The 18002-nt window shown below is 42.1% G+C and overlaps 1 protein-coding gene across 5 annotated transcripts in view; it reads left to right on the top strand.

Moving 5' to 3' along the window:
• utrn (utrophin) overlaps positions 1-18002 on the top strand; it is a 221199-nt gene that overhangs the window by 67613 nt on the left and 135584 nt on the right. For 4 of the 5 annotated variants that reach the window (XM_059357172.1, XM_059357174.1, XM_059357170.1 and 1 more), the window contains 14 exons: positions 399-569; positions 1715-1887; positions 3814-3964; positions 4911-5086; positions 5453-5588; positions 6083-6232; positions 6422-6574; positions 7351-7452; positions 7638-7761; positions 8268-8485; positions 9308-9425; positions 9640-9845; positions 10756-10910; positions 11069-11258. In XM_059357172.1, the coding sequence (XP_059213155.1) occupies positions 399-569; positions 1715-1887; positions 3814-3964; positions 4911-5086; positions 5453-5588; positions 6083-6232; positions 6422-6574; positions 7351-7452; positions 7638-7761; positions 8268-8485; positions 9308-9425; positions 9640-9845; positions 10756-10910; positions 11069-11258 (2223 nt within the window). Of the gene's footprint in view, positions 1-398; positions 570-1714; positions 1888-3813; positions 3965-4910; positions 5087-5452; positions 5589-6082; positions 6233-6421; positions 6575-7350; positions 7453-7637; positions 7762-8267; positions 8486-9307; positions 9426-9639; positions 9846-10755; positions 10911-11068; positions 11259-16477; positions 17277-18002 lie in introns of those variants that run through there. The other variant, XM_059357175.1, reaches the window with a different exon arrangement.

Raw genomic sequence — 18002 nt, 5'->3', positions numbered from 1 at the left:
AGAGAGTTTCGCGTCTGCAGCAGCCATGTTGGATCCGTAAGAAAACTACAAGCTTCCAAGTGCCGAGTAGTATGCGTCATCGTCTTGCCGTCCCTCCCCGCTCTGTGATTGGATCCCTAAAACAGGGCTAAGAAACGGCCCTGGTTGCCAGACTGGATGGAGGTTCGAAATTATTATAAATTAATTCGAGCGCGCAAGGCAGTATGGGTATACCCAGGCTAGATTCACACATGCATAAGCACATGATCTGTACACATAAACACAAACTAGGATGTTACTTTATTAACTGTAGATTGGAGGTCTTGTTAATTTAAGCATACTCTGCTGGTTTAAAAACAGTTTTCCTCTCTCACCTCCTTCTGCCATGTGTTTTTTTCTCCTGCTCATCTGTGGTGTAGGAGATGTCTTCAGTGGAGCGTAGCAGCGCTCCCTCACTGAGTCCCTCCGACTACCTGTTGGACATTCACAAAGTGCTCCTTGCCATGGCCAACAACGAGTTGCTCCTGAACTCCTCTGAGCTCAGCGGGGGGCTCTACGAAGACTTTTCTAGCCAGGAGGACACACTGAGGGTGAGTCGTCAAGAAATGATTAACAAAAAGTCATCTGTAATATTGAATTGTATTAGCTTTTGTGTAGCAGATTTCACATGTGTTTTGGGTTGATTTTGACGCCCCCTGTGGATAAAAGCGATAGTGTTTACATGAGCACCACCAACTCGTGCAAAGATCTGGCTACTTATTTTGGAAGGAAGTGAAAGAAAGATGCAACTTCCTTTTAATGCTATTATTCTTTTTTTAAACACATTGCTTGCAGGATGCATAACGATGAGGTAATGTATCTATTTCTGACTATGTAAGATTAAACCAAGTAAACTTTATTTAAGCCACAAATGTAAATTCACCTATTGACGAAAAGCCACATCTCGCAGTGTATTTCATAAATAAAATAGACACATTGCATTCATGTCCAGGAGGAAGAGAGCCAATTCAGAATCAGTTTGAATCCTTTCAAATCCTGCAGTTCTCTCCGTCTGCTGAATAACCTAACAAGGCTGTTTAGGGTTTTTACCCATGCTCTATCACTTTGCCTTGTAGCTTTTTTCCCCTTCCTTTGATAATTTATTTTCTTTTTGCTGATCCTGCCCCAGTGTCAGCCATAACCACAAAATATAGCATCAAACATAAAATTATCAGAAAGAAAACTTCTTCATGCCTCCTCTTAACTAGCTAACATGCTACTCACTGCCACATTTTTCCCTGGGAAAATATAAACCAGCTCCCATGGTTTGTGTCTCGTATTTTGTCTGATTTGACCCGAGTTACGGAAGAACTGTACAGAAACAACCAATCTTCTTGCTGAAGAATCTTCTTGTTTTCTTATATAGGTCATACAGAGACATTAGTATTAAATTAAGACTGTTTCATAGCCAGTTAAAACCACCTTGTAGTTGCTTTAAACAACAAAAAAGCAGAAAAGGAAAACCAATGACATTTTAAAAATAGAAATTCTGCAACACACAAAAAACCACAAGTTCTGCAACTTGGAGACAGCTTTCCAAAACAAAGTGTTCTGGTATCAATCATTCTGCCTTCATTCTGACAGGTTTGAACTTTTCTTCCCCTCTCTCTCTCTCTCTCTCTCTCTCTCTCTCTCTCTCTCTCCCTCTCTCTGCGTGCTGTCTCTTTCCCATCATCTTGCATTTGTCTTTTTATAGAATATCAAAGAGAATTTAGAGCGTGTTGGTGAGCAGGTCACAGGGATCCACGAGCGGCAGCCCGATGTCATCCGGGACGCTTCGCCCGCTGAGGTCGCCCAGATCGGAGACGCCCTCACACAGCTCAACGCCGAGTGGGACCGCCTCAACCGCGTGTACAACCACCGCAAGGGGTACGAGCACAAACAGTACAACAGATCCCACTGTGCATATGATGAGATGTTAGGTGCGGAATCAAATTTAATTAAGACTTCCATAGAAAATAGTGAGAGAACCGAACAAGCTGCTATTTTCAGATTTGAACGTGTGTGACTCTGTGTGTCAGGAAAAGTGATGGAAGCTGCAGGGACACTAAATGCCAGCTGTCCGCTAGTCAGGACAGATAAAGAGATAGACCAAGGCACACATTCTAGCTCCCTAGACACACACACACTGACCTTGATTACTATCAAAACAGTTCCTGGGGCATAAACAATCTCATGCCTATTCACATTTTCACTCAGTCATTTACTTACTGGTGTACACACACACACACACACACACACACACACACACACACACACACACACACACACACACACACACACACATTTACATACACACACACTGGGTGACCTTGACTACCATCAACACAATTCCTTGGGCATAAACAGCCTTCGTTTGCTGAGTACAGTATGTGCACATGCTAGAATAAACTAGCAAGCTAATTCTGAAGATTGCACACGAATGCTGAAGCTCCCCGTCTGTAATCACTATAACCTCTGGGCATCACTTAAAATCAAAAGAATGAAGTATATTTTGTAAAATTGCTCATCCAAAACTCATTTCCTCACCTTGTCTCTCTCATCAGATTTGTTATGCTCCGAGCAGTGCTGTAAGAGGAAATAGCCCTTGTGCAGACCATCAATGAGATAAAGATCTGTTTTTTAATATTAGGAAGTTAAAGTAATCAGCCTCTCTGTCTATGCTGATTTATTCAATAGCATATCTGTGAATTTTCCTGTGTTGCTGGGGGTTCCTGATTGATATGACATTTTCTAGTGTTTAATAGAGGTCAAATGTGCCATTTTTCCTTATCGTTTATTGTTGAATTTCGAAACTCGATTGTACCGTAAGAGATCAGAATTCATTAATCGCTCATCCTATTTTACATTAAGCCCACCCGCCCCGGAACAACACCATCGAAGTAATGGAACTGTTTGTCACTAGAATAAGTGCAGACCTCTGCCAAGGCCAATGGTGCGTTCAAATGCTCCTGTGATGGTCCCAGTTCAGGAGTTTGGAGGGCGTTCTTTCCATTTTGGCGTATTCATGAGCTCTAAATTGTAATGTGGAAACGATATGTTCGTCTACAAAACAGATGTGTTGTATTTTATCGCCCTGTATGTTTAATCAACAAGTTGATGAATCAATGTATAGTAAAGAAAATCAGTTGGGTCATGAAATATGGACCAAACCTTTGTTGTCATTTTGAATTCTCCCAATCAGACACTCATTTTTCTGATTATTCTGAGAATGCATGAATGCAGCACAAATGTCCTATGTCAGTGTTACAATAAGTGAAAAATGATTTGTGTATTCACACTGTGATTCAGATTTAAAGGAATGTTTATTTTCCAGCTATACTTTTACACCAAGTTCTGTGGAAATGGGGCCAATAGTTTTCTGTTATACTGACAAATGAATAAACAAACCAAAACCCAAACCTCCTTATCGGAGTTAATTAGTTATTAGGGAGTAATTAAAGCCAGAATCCCAGAACATTACAAAATGAACTGAGCTTTAAGTTTAAGAACAAGAAAACCAGTTTGTTTGCAGTTTTTTGATAGTATCTGTTTAAGTTCATAAAGAAACTGATCTCCACTTTACTTATGTAGTGTGGAACCAATGTTCAGTATGTGTTCGACATTCATTTGTTTAGATTTCCACAAGCATTTTACATGTTTGCCAGATCTCGTGTTGCATGATTCAATTAAAGATGCATGTAACAGGTGTGGTTGAAAACTGTCCCAATGTCAGTCAGTGAGTCAGTCACAAATGTAAATTATCCTCAAGAAAGAAGAAATACGTGATGTATGGGTTTCTCTGTTCCGCTGCAGGAGTTTTGACCGTGCTGTCGAGGAATGGAGGCAGTTCCACTGTGACATGAATGATCTGAACCAATGGCTAAGTGACACAGAGTCACTTCTGTCAGAGAGCGTCGGCCCTGATGGACAGCTGGACACAAGCTCTGCACGACAGCACCAAGAGGTCAGTGGAGGGTGACAAGCAGGTGGAAGTCTAAATGTGTGTTTTGTGCATGTGTGGGTAGTTGCATGATTTTTACACGTGCATTCGGAAATCTGTAATCTTAAGTGCATAATATCTTCATTTTTATTCTTACATATTTTCATGACATTATAGAAAACCTTCATGGCATTCCACCTTTCTCATTACAAACTAATTAGTGGAATATAGACTCACAATATCCTATATGTTTACAAGCAAGATTATTACTTTCCCAGGGTGCACTAGTAATATGTTTGAAATATAAGCAGCTCAATGGCTGGAAATGTTAGACCAGAGATAATTGCATTTTGTTCCCCAAGGGAAAAATGGTTGCCTTACTGTACCTGATAAACAAACACTGCATATCTACCTGTTCATTATGCAGAGCGAGAAATGGAGAGAAGCGAACTGAAAAGTAAGATGAGAAGGGGGCCTCCAATTTGGCTTTGTTTGATTTCTAGGACGCTAATTTCATTTCCAAGGGGAATTAGATCCTGTGAAGCTGCTGCATTAGCGCTGACAGCACCGCCGCCATTAACACCTTTTATCAGTGTGATTTGCAAAGCTTGAGCTACAGCTCCATCCGTCCAGCTCTTTTACATGTTTTCACAGTCGCTTAGATTGATACGAGGGATCAAGTGGATGGGAATTGAGAGATCAATTAGCTGACTCACCCTTTAGCGGACTTCACAATCCCTCACCCTGCTTTACGGGTCTGTCTTGGCAAGTTAAATCTCTCTCGGTGGAAGTAGAGATTTGGCAGCTTATATCTTGATGTGCCACAAATCATGCCTCTGTGTCAGTCAGAGATTTGCTTTGAGAGATGGACTTGAGCAGGGGATTTAGCCTTGAGTGAATCGGCTTATGCTGTTTGATTGATCCCCGAGTCCCACCTTTTTTGTGCTCATGCTCTCTTTCATTCTTTTAGGAGCTGGAGGAAGGTCTTGCCAGCCACCAGCCTGTCCTGGCTGAACTGACCCGTACCGGGGAACAGATAATTGGGCAGCTGTCATCCCCTGACGGATCCCTGCTTGAAGAGAAGCTGGACACCCTCGGTCAGCGTTGGAGAGCTGTCAACCGCCATGTCCTTGAGAGACAGCGCAGGTAATGTGTCCTCGGAAACACACGCAGGATGTTATGTCAGCGATGGATTGAAAAGATTAAAAAGATGTGGTCAAATGTGGATTCCGACACATGATAAATACTGCACAGTCTTCTGTGTAACATTCGGTTTTACAGTAGCACAGAGGTTACTGCTCCCTCTCCATCACCAACACTCGCTTCTTTATCAGTGTTTGGCAGGTTAACACTATCAGTGTGGTCCATCAGTCTATAACAGTAATTTAAATGTAAATTTCAGGATTAGGCCTGCAACCTGCAGGAAATGGAGATCCTTATCTGAGTACAATAATGTCCGTGTGTGTGTGTGTGTGTGTGTGTGTGTGTGTGTGTGTGTGTGTGTGTGTGCAGGCTGGCTGGAGTAGATCCGGCCCTGACAGACCTGGTGAGGAGACGCGAGGGCCTGGCTGTATGGTTGGAGCAGGCAGAGAAAGCTGTCAGCTCTTTGCCCGTCACTGCCACTGACAACAACCTCAAAGAACTCAAGGTACAGCCCAAAACATGCTCATGTTAGTGTGATTCATGTCTATTCCTGCTCCAGAGCTGGTGGATTCAGCTCTATTTATGGTCAACACTGACTGTATTTTCCTTTGTTCTTTTTCCCTGTTTGCTTGGCTGTCAAGTTGCCCTCTGTGTCTCAATCACAAGCAAAACCTGTCAACCCCAGTAAATATACACAGAGAGAGCCTAAGTCTCACATCTTTCGTTTTGAACAGTGCAGTTTGTTTTGAAGGAAATACAATCGCTCAGTGTTTTCTTTTGTCTTCATTCCTTCCTGACAACAACTTCAGCCAGACTTTTCCTCTGTGGAGATGCAGTGCGTCAGTGAAATATGTTACGTGGCTATATGGAACAACACTATGTTCCACTGCTGAACTTCAGTGTTACTTTTACCTTTACTTCTTTTTTTCCTATTTCTTAATACATGAACAGATCAATATATCTTTGTGGAATTAAGGGTCAATGCTTTTCCCCTTACAGGCTCTTGCAGAGGAAATGGATGCACAGAATGAACGTCTCGGTTGGGTTAACAAGCACGCCCCTCAGATCCTGGCCAATCCAAGTTTGAGCCCTCACAACAGAGACCAGCATGTTGGCAAACTGAGAGCCATCAACCTCAGCTGGAGCAAGGTGCAAATCTTTTATTAGTTTATTATTCTGCCTTGTCTCCAAACATTTTTGTCTTGGGTGAAAGGTGAACCCAACTGTCAACATTGTAATTCTGTTATGTTTACTGTTCTACAACATGTACTGTCTTCCTTTGCTCTTTGACTTGTTCTCTGCTTACTTGTTTATTTTCTTACTTTCCTTCGTCTGCAGGTGACTCATGAGTTGTTGGACAAGGTGGGGGAGGTGGAGACCAACCTGAAGAGTCATGCCCAGTTCCAGGACCGGATGAACAGACTCACTGACTGGGTCATCGTCACACACCAGACAATCACAACCAGAGGCCTGAACCCTGGACAAGCACAGGTAGATCATGTGAAGATACATCACAAGAACCAACACACTTAACCCCACTGAGACTAAAGGGTGCTCCGATCGATCGGCCACTGATTGTTATCAGATAGTTAGTTACATTTAGTCATTTAGCAGAGTTTATTTAGTAGTTTCATTGGTGGTCTCTATAAAGGTCGATCACATGATGCAAAACATACAGGACAATTTGTCATTAATCACTTAAAAGTCTCCATTAACCAGGTGTCTGAAAAAAACAGTTGCAGTTTGCAATTTAAAAAAAGTATTTATCCAACCATGCACCTGGGAAAGTCTGATGATGTCATTCTGCATAATAATTAGCCATGTGCTTTTGTTTTCATGGTTGATTCAGTGTGAAAAATAGACCATAAATAAAGATAATATGATAACTATTATTTAGAATCTTTATTTAAATGATAGGAAAACTGATTTGTTCATTTATTACACATCTGAGGACAATGGATGTGATTTATTTAATTGTATTTGTGTAATATATTTTCTAAATATTGATTTACTTTTTTCTGTTTATCTCCAGTACATTGGTATGAATTGTAAATAAATTGCAATATTTTTGTTTGATGGATGACAGAGGGAGATTTCCATTTGGCCAATAGTATTGGCAATAATAAATCACGTTACATGATAAATAGAAGGCTTCAAATAGTGATTGGTATCTGCCCCAAATATCCTCATCAGAGAATCCTTTTAAAAAAAAAAATTAAATCAAAGACATATATGTTTAACTTCAAATGATCTCTTGCCTATTGTAGGCTCTGGAGGTCTCCATGAAGGACAGGAAGAAGGACCTGGAGGACCTGTTGGCTCATTCTATTGAGCTGCAGAGACGACAGCAGCTGTTGCCTCAGGAAAAGGTCCCAGTTTCCATAGCAATGCGATTTAATAAAGACATACTGCTAATTGTAACATGTAATTATTCCATATTGCTTGTTAAAACGCCACAAGTTTAATTGGCTGTCTTATTAAGGACAGATTATATATTCTGTTTCCTCTTGCTGCTATTTTGATACTAATTATATGTTCCTGGCTCTGCGTATAGATTAAGGTAGAGCAGCTGGCAGGTGACTGGAAAGCTCTGGACGGTCGACTGAGGGAATCTCTCCAGCCGCCCGTCTCTCCACTCTGGACACAGCACCAACATGTCGTCCAGCACCAGCAGCTTGGTAAACATATCTAGGGATTACTTATGACTTATTTAAATGAATTATTGATCTTATTTCTGGCTCTGTTTTCATGACACATCAATAGTATAGGGATGAAAAGATTCACCACAGTCCCAATGAAGCCTTTAACCAGATAGAGAAAATCAGATATTGGGTCATTAACTGGAGAGGACGAACATATAAATATGTACTCGTATTACTCAGCTGGCAGATTTGAAATTCCTTATTGGCTTGGATTAATCTTGTGCCTGAAAATGCATGATGAAATAACAAATAAGAGGTGAGCAACAAAGTCCTGCTTGTGAAACACTAAAACAAACCCCTGGTGCCTCATTCATCATGATTTAGTGTGATGCCACTATCCTCTGAGAGCTATTTGACAGCACCTCCTCTCCTGCTCTAACATCTTTAATGTTCATTGCATCATTTCCTTTTAAAGAAGCTCTATATGTCAACATTACTTGCCTTGAGTTCCCTGCCTTTTTTTTTCTCCGTCCCTGCTCCAGTGTCTGCCGTCCCCTCAGCCGTGCAGATGGCCAGCCTGGTGAGCGAGGACCCCCACCACCAAACCCCACACACGCCGGACACCGTGGCGCCCACCGACCTCAACGAGACAGCCACCGAATTGGCTGACTGGCTTCTCCTCATTACACAGATGCTGAAGTCTAATATTGTCACCGTGGGGGACACGGAGGAGATCAGGACCACTATGGGACGTCTTCAGGTGAGAGATGGGGAGCAGAGAGGAAGCATGGAGAAAAGTTGTTGAAAAATTTGTGTGATGAGCGTTTTTTTTAAAGGGGAACTATTATGCTTTTCTTTATTTTCTGTCATAATATAATGTTATATTGTTGGATGTTCATATTAAATGTTTCTAAAGATGCATTTATAATGTTTGCAACAGTAAGCAAAAATATTCCGATTTTTTTCAGATGGTCGTCCAGACACATTACCGCAGTGTTTACATTACATACGCTGCTACACGTAGCTAGATGCTAATGTCAAGAAAACCTGTGTTGATGTTTCTCTACAGTTTCGTATCACATTCCTGCTGGAACTTGCACACTTGCGTAGTTATTGGTTCAGAAGCTTCTATGGATTATTTTTCACAGTAGAAAGTATCGCTATACCCCGTTATAGTAATTCCTTCATCCGCTTCAGCTGAAAATATGGAGGATACAGAGATGGCGAGACTTAGAACACAGATATAGAAGACCCGAAAACGCTGACCAACCAGAGTACAATGGGCTTTTTTTGGGGAGGGGGGCTTAAAGAGACAGGTGTTGAAACGGAAAGTATCAGACAGAGGGTGAATAGAGGTGAAATAGTCATGGACAGAATGAAAAAGTAAATCGTTTTTTGAACATTAAAGCATGTAAAAATGCTCGAGTGGAAACTCAAAATGCAATTATGAGCCTGAAAAATGAACATAATAAGTCCCCTTTAATGGAATAATGCATGTTTTTTTTGTTTATTTAATTGAGCTGCCAAATTCCATCCTCTGAACTATCATTTTGTCTAACTGTGTCTGTGTGGATTTGTGCAGGTAACAAAGAGTGACCTGGAGCAGCGTCACCCTCAGCTAGAGGACATTTTCACCCTGGCACAGAACATCAAAAACAAGACCTCTAATCTGGACGTCCGCACATCCATCACTGAGAAACGTGTGTACAAAGCAGGATGATCACGCTAGAAAGCCACAGCACAGTTAAATAAAACATGTTAGCTTCTCCAAAAACATTAGAAATAATGCATTTTTTTTATTTTGAAAATGTGCAGCTTGTTTTTATTCCTAACTGACAGTATTGGTATTCATGCCCTTCATTAACAATGCCCAGTTTTAAAGGTGCCATTATTACTTTCTGTCTCTGTCCCAAGTGGAGAGGGTACGCAGTCAGTGGGACAGCACCCAGCATGGTGTCGAGGCACGGCTCCAGCAGTTGGACAACATGATTGGCCACAGCAACCAGTGGGAGGAGCAGAGGAGGGAGGTGAACGCTCTCATTGGGCACAACGAAGGACGTTTCCACAACCTTCTTCAGCAGTCCGGCGATCCCCTGACTAAACAGCTTGCTGACAACAAGGTTAGGGAAAAGTTTCACTGCTTGCCTTTCTCTCTGTGTCCTCTGGGTGTCTGATGCCTGTCCTTCCTGAGGTCATTTGTTTGCAATTCTGTCTCCTTGTCATTACAATAGACTGGAGTATACTGAAGGGAATTCATCTGCTCACTTTCCTAAGTGAGAGAAAAATCTTAAACCAAACTTTATAAAGTATTAGAGGTCCTTTATACAGCTGTAATAGTCCGTGCAAGGTGGGAATGAATAAATCACCTCTCTGCAGTATCACTTTGAACCTTAATAACATCCGTACACCCACATCATCCATCATTTTAATTCAAGATGATGACTTGTCCGAGAAATTCTAGAAACAAATTCAGCCTCAAGAGTGAGTCCGGTGCATTACAGGAACCAAACACTAGAGGGCAACTGAGTGTAACAGAATCCTTGTATGCACAGCTATCTGCTCCTGGTGTGTGTGTGGTCTTGTAATGATGAGTAATTGTTCATTTAAAATAGTGAAGTGTACCTTTTTGTTGCCTGGGGGTCATATATGAATGACTTATTTGCTAATGCTAAATATAAAGTAATAATAATGGCCTTATGAATAACAGTTGGGTCTTATATAACCTGCTTGATTAAGTAGAGGTTAAAATAACAATGTCAGATTGCTGAGCAGTAGAATAACTAATGCCTTTGTGTTTTTAGTGCCTGAAGTTTAATTTAATGTAATAATAGAATAGGTCATTCATATTGTTGCACAGCAATTTGTCTAAGTCAGACTCATACCAAGCCACAACAATATAGAAAACAGTGCATGTAAATTAAAATTATGAAAAAGTAGTGCCCTTCACGGTGACACATAATGGTCGTGTCACATCTGTCAGGTCTTCAGCATCACGATGATCCTAATGTCCCCGTGTTGACTGTTTTATAGGCTTTCCTCCAAGACCTGGGCCGAGGCCAAGCTGCAGTTGTGGCCTTCAACGAGCTGTCCAATCATCTTTTGCGGGAGTATTCGACTGACGACACAAGGAGGATCAAAGAGGTCACAGAGAAGCACAATGCTGCCTGGAACAGCATCAATAACAGGTGCACACAAACTCACCTGTATACCTGTAAATACACTTTGGTTGTGTAACACGAGAGGCTGATATATCTGCCAGTAATAAAACACAGAAAAACTGCCAGTAGTTTACATCTTTTACACTTAGAGTCATGTATTTGAGCTTGTTGTTATTGATTGGCAGGGCAAGTGACCGCCACGGCCAGCTGGACAATGAATTGAAGGGCCTGCAGATGTCTCTCAGGGAGTTGGAGTCCTTCCTGAAATGGCTCCAGGAGGCAGAGACTACGGTCAACGTCTTGGCCGACGCCTCCCAGAGGGAAGACCTGTCCCAGGACTCCGCCCACGTGAAGGAGCTGAGGCAACAACTGGAGGTAGGGCTGCAAACAGATAGAGAAACTGTGTGTGTGCGTGTGCGTGTGTGAACTCTATGCACAGGTGCTAGCCTATTATCTCAGTGTCATCCTTCATTAATGCATCCTTCACCAATGGGACTGAGGCAGGGGCGTGTGTGTCTGTGTGTAGGTGCATCCATGTGTAAGCGGCTGTTTTAAGGTGTGAGGATGAGAGGGCGCACAGAGGGCGTGTGCGTGCTTGTACGCATTGAGTATGGCTCATTGATCCTCTTGTCCTATGCTGCTTAGGAATTCAGTTTGTGTGTGTGTGTGTGTGTGTGTGTGTGCGCGTGTGTGCGCTTCCTCTCACTGGCTTGTCATTTACTCAGACCTTCCCTCAGGGATCTGTTGACACACATCATCTTATGCTTTATGTAACGTTTTAATCCCTAAATCGCTTCACCTCACCCTTTCAACAGATAAAATGGGCACTAATATTCTTTTTTGACGTCCCGGGGAAGTTGAAAGGGCTTCTTTTAAAAATGCTGACCCTGTCAGTCTCGTCCTCATCTCTTTTGGATTGTACACTAAGGGGCTGTCATTTGCACAACCAGCCTTTTTTCCCCCGGACATTGTCAAAGAGTTGGTGTGTGTGTGTGTGTGTGTGTGTGTGCTGCTTGTTGCTCTTTGGAAAACTCCTTGTCCCTAAGAAGTTGCTGCAATGTCGTCCATCTTTTCGAACCTGAAAGCTTAAGTCCAATAATAACATTCTTGGTTTCGTTGTCTTGAATGCCACGGTGATATCACTCCCATTTTCAGTGTCCAATTATTAAAGCAGGCCAAGGTTATAGAGAAAAATGACACAGAATCACTGCATGAATGGCCACAAAGATTTCTGGGGATTCATTAACTTGGTGTGGACGTGAGGCTGAGAGACTTTTGCAGCTCATTGTTGAGCCCGGGCTGGATTTAGTCTCATACAATTCAGATCTTTGGGAAGAAACGGACATTATTATCACGCTCATCTGTCCGTTACAGTGATCTATATTTGTTGTATTCAACACAATCCATCATTTTAAGCCCTTTCAAAATGTTAAAGGACACCTTCAGTATGCTGTTCAATTTTATTCCTAAAAAGTCTGTCAAAGTCATCTCAAATGTCAAATGTGTGGTAAAAAAAGAGGTGAAATTGAATTTAAGTGTCAGCCAGTGGCTAATATATCAAGTAATACTGGTTCATTAACATATCAGATCTTCCAGAAGTGGTCATTGCCCACTCTCTTCATTTTTATTTTTCCTGTCATCTTCATTTCTCTGTCTCAGTTGGAGCTGAGATTGATGGATGGCACTCATGTCGAGAAAGCTGGATAATAAAACAGCCTTAGAGGATGCGTGTTGACACAGAGAGTTGTCTCCCCAGCCCTTTTATTAACTCACAATGTCTGCTCTGTCACTGTTGAGTGTCGGGTTACTTTAATCACAATTTTTGGCCACGGGCCATTGTCATTCTGACTGCTGTTTTCATATTAAGCCTGCAGTTGGTGAGTGGTTGGGAGCAGTGACAAATACAAATGTGGCACATTAAGTGAAATTTCCTGAAAACATAAAGGCTGAATGGATATTGAACAAAACTCAACTGAGACACGTAATGCACCGATGATGGACTCGACCACAGGAGTCCCCGACTTTTGTTAACGATGAACTGTGGTTTCCACTAATGTTCACCTGTGTCTCAATAGACAAGAAGAATAATGCCACTCTTTGTCTGTCCACTAAGAGCCAATATAACTGTTTTACTTTATGCTACGCTAAACTAATCTAATCACCTCCCAGCTAAAGCTATATACTTACCATAAATGAGATAACAGCAGAGTGCTATCAAGTTTCTCTTCGACTCCAGTCTTATCTATTTAATGTCTCCATTTTAAGCTTAGATTTGGTTATTTTCATGATGGAATTGTTTGTCACACATAATTTATTCGAGGACCGTTGGAGATTTAAAATCCAATAATTTCTGCTTTTTTCAAATACTGGCTATGATGAATTTAGGCTTCTTCTTCTTTCTTTTTTTTTTTTTTTTTTAAAGAAAAAATATGTCTTTTACACCCCCTGATGGGTTGTGGGGTTCAGAACGTGAACATGATCTTGGCCAGTTACAGAGTTACAGGTAGGCAATATGGATAAAATCACACAAATCACAGTACATGTAATTGTATATTACATTATGCATTTATAGTACAAAGTGGTATCGTTTATTTTCTGGAAACAAGATTGAACAAATTACGTAAAAATCCAATCTTGTCATAAAACAGTGCTGCTCATTAATTAGCAACATTGTCTGCAACGGTCCAATACAGCCAGACACATTAAAGGGATAATTGCCTCTGACTAATTTTCTATCAACTCACCATAGCACGTAATATCATCTTGGCTTACTCTTACTCTTACTGGAGCTGGTGTGTGTGTGTGGTAGATGTTATATAAGTCCCTCCATCACAGCACGCCACACACGTGCACACATGGTGGAAGGTATAGCAATAATGGCATCAGCAGAGGAGGGCAGAGGTGCACACAGCTGGAGGAGCTGCTTTTATCAAGCTGCTCAACTTGTATGTGTTTGGCTGTGGGCATTAAAAATCTGTGTGTTTGTGTGTTCATGTGTGTTCGTGTGTGTGTGTTGTGTCTGTGTGTGTGTTCTTGTACTTCCTACACAGTGAGGACCGGAACTCGTTTTTAACAAACACAGTGATGACATTTTTGTGAAGTGAGGACATTTCGGCCGGTCCTCACTTCTGTAAAGCCTTTTTTGAGAGTTCGACTTTGTTTTAAGGTTAAGGTTACAATTAGGTTTGTGTTAGGGTTTGGCATTAAGTTGTGATGGTGAAGGTTGGGGCAAGGGTATTCACTATTCCAATGAGGGCCCTCACAAAGATAGAAGTACAAGGATCTTTGAGTACCTTGTAAAGCACTATATAAATAAAATGTATTAAGGTGTGTGTGTGTGCGTGCATGCGTGAGAGCAGAGGAGACATACATACCTCCTACGGCCTCTTACTTGAGACCTTCTTCTGTCAGTGCCATTAAGACTGAGCCAACAAAACACTCAGTGCTCCTTCTAATTCAGAGTCGATACTCTAAAATGACGTGAATGGTCGCTGTAGCCAGTTAAACCTTGTCTAAACACCGCTCTTCCGTAAGCTCATCATGATCCCCTCTCCTATATGTGTATATCTGTGCGCCAGCCTGTCGGTAAATGATGATTACTCTAGCTGGCTGTGTAGGTAAGCTGCGTGTTGGTTTAAAGGAATTTGTTTGTGTTCATTTCTCCTCTCTGCCTCCGAGTCTTCCTTCATTTGTATAAAGGGGACAAGCTTGGACCATTTGCTGTAATGCATCCGCTGAAAACACCATTTGCGTATGTGTGTCAGTTCGTGCTCATTTTAAATGCATGAGTCATAGTTACGGGGAGCCGTCGGTGTGAAGCGTGCTGCTGCTGGGCGATACAGACGTTTTTCATCCTCACTTCAAATAGATGCCCCTTGTCTTGTGTGGTTGGGAGAAAAAAAAGAGTGTTTTTTATCCCAGCAGCACAACACTTGAGAAAGTCAAGAGAAATAGTCATAGGCAACATAAATGGGTTTAAAATACCCAGTGTGTGCAACAGTGTGTGGTCAGTGGCTCAGCAGGAGCTGAGCAGCTGCTTTATGATAATCTCTGCTGATTGTGCACCTATCTCTGCTTTTACGTGACTCTCTTTTTCTTCTCCTGCCTTTTTGTCTCTTGATGTCATCTCTCAGGAACTTGCGTGCCTCGAACAGATTTATTCTCTAAAGACTTAACCGTTTTTCTGTGTCGATAAAAGATGCTTAAAAGCCCTTTATCTTCTCTTGACCTTGCCCTCCTACCTTCTCTCCTCCTGCTCTACTTTCCTCCCACTTTTCCTTTTCGTCATCTTTTATCTGCAGTTTTCCAGTAAGGCCTCGCTCTTTTTTTCTCAGTTAATCTTCTGAAAGCTGCATTTGGGGCACAAACACAGCACATAACAAACACATGCTCTTTCCCTCTCCCACACACACACATTATAAAGTGGCAGAGTAGGAGGAGCTGCTGGTGTTTTCCTATTTTTAATTATATCCTCAGCATTTCTCAGCATAGAAACACAAAGTTGTTTGGATTGGGGTTGAATGATACTGTAGATTCATGCTATGGCTCTCTGTTTAGACTACTTAAATGTTTGTTTGAATATTCTAAACAGATGTGTTTTTCTTTGTTTTGGGGGGTAATTTTATACATTTATTACAAAGTTGACTGGAGGAAGTACAGGAAATGCAACGTGGTAATGACATGCAACAAATGTGCCTCACAGCTTTCCTCGCCTAATTACGTTTGTTCAGTTGTCATCGAGACCGCTCAGGTGACTGAGACAGAGACAGCAAGCATGATGACAAACTCCATTTGCCGTGGAAGACAGTGAGATGCAAATAAAAGCTTTCAGCTTCGTGAGGAGTGGTGTTTTTTCCTGCCTGTTTGGTAAAGCAAATGACTTTAAACACTATGACACCAATGAGCCTCAGCTGCCATATGGAGAAGTGTTTTGTTGTTGCCACTGGGAATTTGCTGAATTCATCCAGAACTGACCCATAATCTGAAAGCTGCGCATTAGTGGCACAAACATAAAAAATGTAAGCTCTGTGATTTGATGTTTGTTACCAAATGTGAGACTGTTTACATTTTTGAGCAAACAGGCTTAGAATTTTGACTTTTATCAAAGAAACTGATATTTTCTAACACAGTTATTCAGCTTTTGTCCTCATGCTTCAAAGACGAGACTCTCGTGTCCGTCCAAGCAGTGGAAGTGCTCCAAGTGTCAGTCACTAACATCGCCAGAGCAGAAATGAATGGGACATTTACTTCCAGGAACCCTGGACGCTTGAAATAACTCCTCCTTCTCCGTAACTCTATTGTGTGTGTGCATCTCATTTGTGCACAGAGCTCTCGCTCCGTCTCCCTCTCTCGCTGTTTCTCTCTCCCTCTCTCTTTGTGTGTTTCTCTCTCTCTCATTGATCTGTTGGTTTTCTTGCGTGTGTCATTCTGCCTTCACGTCAGAGGCGGTGTTTTTCATCCCTTACTCCGCTGCTTTTGATCCGTCTCTCCTTCTATTCTTCACAGCTTTCTCTCTCTCTCTCTCTCTGTCTCTCTCTCTCTCTCTCTCTTTCTGTGGTCCAAAAGGAGTACTACCTCTCTCTCCGTCTCTCTCTCTCTCTCTCTCTGTCTCTCTCCGTATCAGTGTCAGTAAAAAGTGAACCGCGTACGATCAGCTTCTCTTCTCATCCAGTGCAACTCATGCCTTCCTCTCTCCTCTTTTCCCCCCCTGCTTGCCGGCACTTTCCACTCTTCTCTCCTTGTTAATTTTTTTCCTTTTCCTTTCTTCTTCTTCTTCTTCTTCATTTCCTTTTTCATCGTCACCCTCCTCTGACTCTGCAGGGTGCCGTCACAAGTGATTTGTTTGATTCTCTTCTGGCTCTGCAGTCGGGTTGCGCGTGTGAATGTCCGCGTGGAGGAGAAAGTGAGTGTCTCGTCTTGTCCTGCTCGCCTGCATCATCGTACGTGTGTGTGAGAGTGTGTGCATGCTGAGAGTGAGTGTTTATAGAGAGAGAGAGAGAGAGGAGAGAGAGAGAGAGAGAGATAACTGAGGCTGCACTCACTGTGTAGTGTGTGTGTATATGTGACGAAACATGGGGGCATGCTGAACTGAGTACGTTTGCGAGCGTGTGTGGGTTTTTTTCTCTCTCTCTATCTCTGTGTGTGCATGTGTGTGTGTGCTCATCACGTCAGCTTGGCTGGGGTCTGGTCGGCTGGCTAGGGAGAGGGAGAGGGAGAACAATATGAGCGGGGTAGGGCAGTGCTAGCATGCGGACCAGGAGCAGGCTGCTGCAGAGTTGTAGCAGTCTTAAGATGATGGCCATGGTCCGGACCTCCCTCCAGAAAGTGGTGGTCTTCCTACACAGGCTCCAGAGGATGGCCATCTCCTCGCCGCGCTACCAGAAACTCTGCAAGGTACGTGGACTCCTAGAGAGAGAGAAAGAGAGAGAGAGAGAAGAGAGAGAGAGCGAGAGAGCGGGCTGGAGGACTGAGAGTTTCTGTTTGTCTTCTTTTTCTTTTACTTAATTAGATGGAAATTAGTTTTAATCTTGCGTGCAGTTGCTTTTATTTTTATTTTTTTTCACTTTGCTCTCAAAAGTTTCACAACATGTTTGGGAGTCTGCTTGAGGCTTTTGGTCTTTGTTTTCAAGTCTATTTTTACCAATGTTAGGGATGTTTTTGTCTGTGTATGCCTTTCAGCAGATAACCACAAAGTTTTTTTGCTGGGTGTGTATTTTTTTTTTTCTTTTTTCTTCAATGTACACAAATCCGGAGTGGCTCACCAAGTAGACTATCTTTGCCACATCCATTGGTTCGCTTTTATTTTTGGTCTTTTTATTCATGAGTCATTTGCTTGTCAAGACATTCTGTTCCAGGAGAGGATGTTTTGTGGGAGTCTGTCACCTCCACAGTATGTCTTTTTAAATATATATACCTCACTGACTTTAGGACTTTTGGCACTTTTTCTGCACAACAAATAATGAGTCCAACTGTGCGTCCCTGTTGCGGTGAGGGTGCGCCCATGTGTGTATGTGTGTGCTTCGTATTTTTGTCTGTATGGTGGCAGTTTTTGAAGTGAGTTTTGACTCTATAGTGGTGCAGGCATAAACAAACTAACAAGGCAGAGCGGAGTGTGTGTTG

Source organism: Centropristis striata, chromosome 18, assembly GCF_030273125.1.
Source record: "Centropristis striata isolate RG_2023a ecotype Rhode Island chromosome 18, C.striata_1.0, whole genome shotgun sequence".
Classification (NCBI taxonomy): Eukaryota; Metazoa; Chordata; class Actinopteri; order Perciformes; family Serranidae; genus Centropristis; species Centropristis striata.
This window is presented reverse-complemented; position numbering and strand designations above follow the sequence as displayed.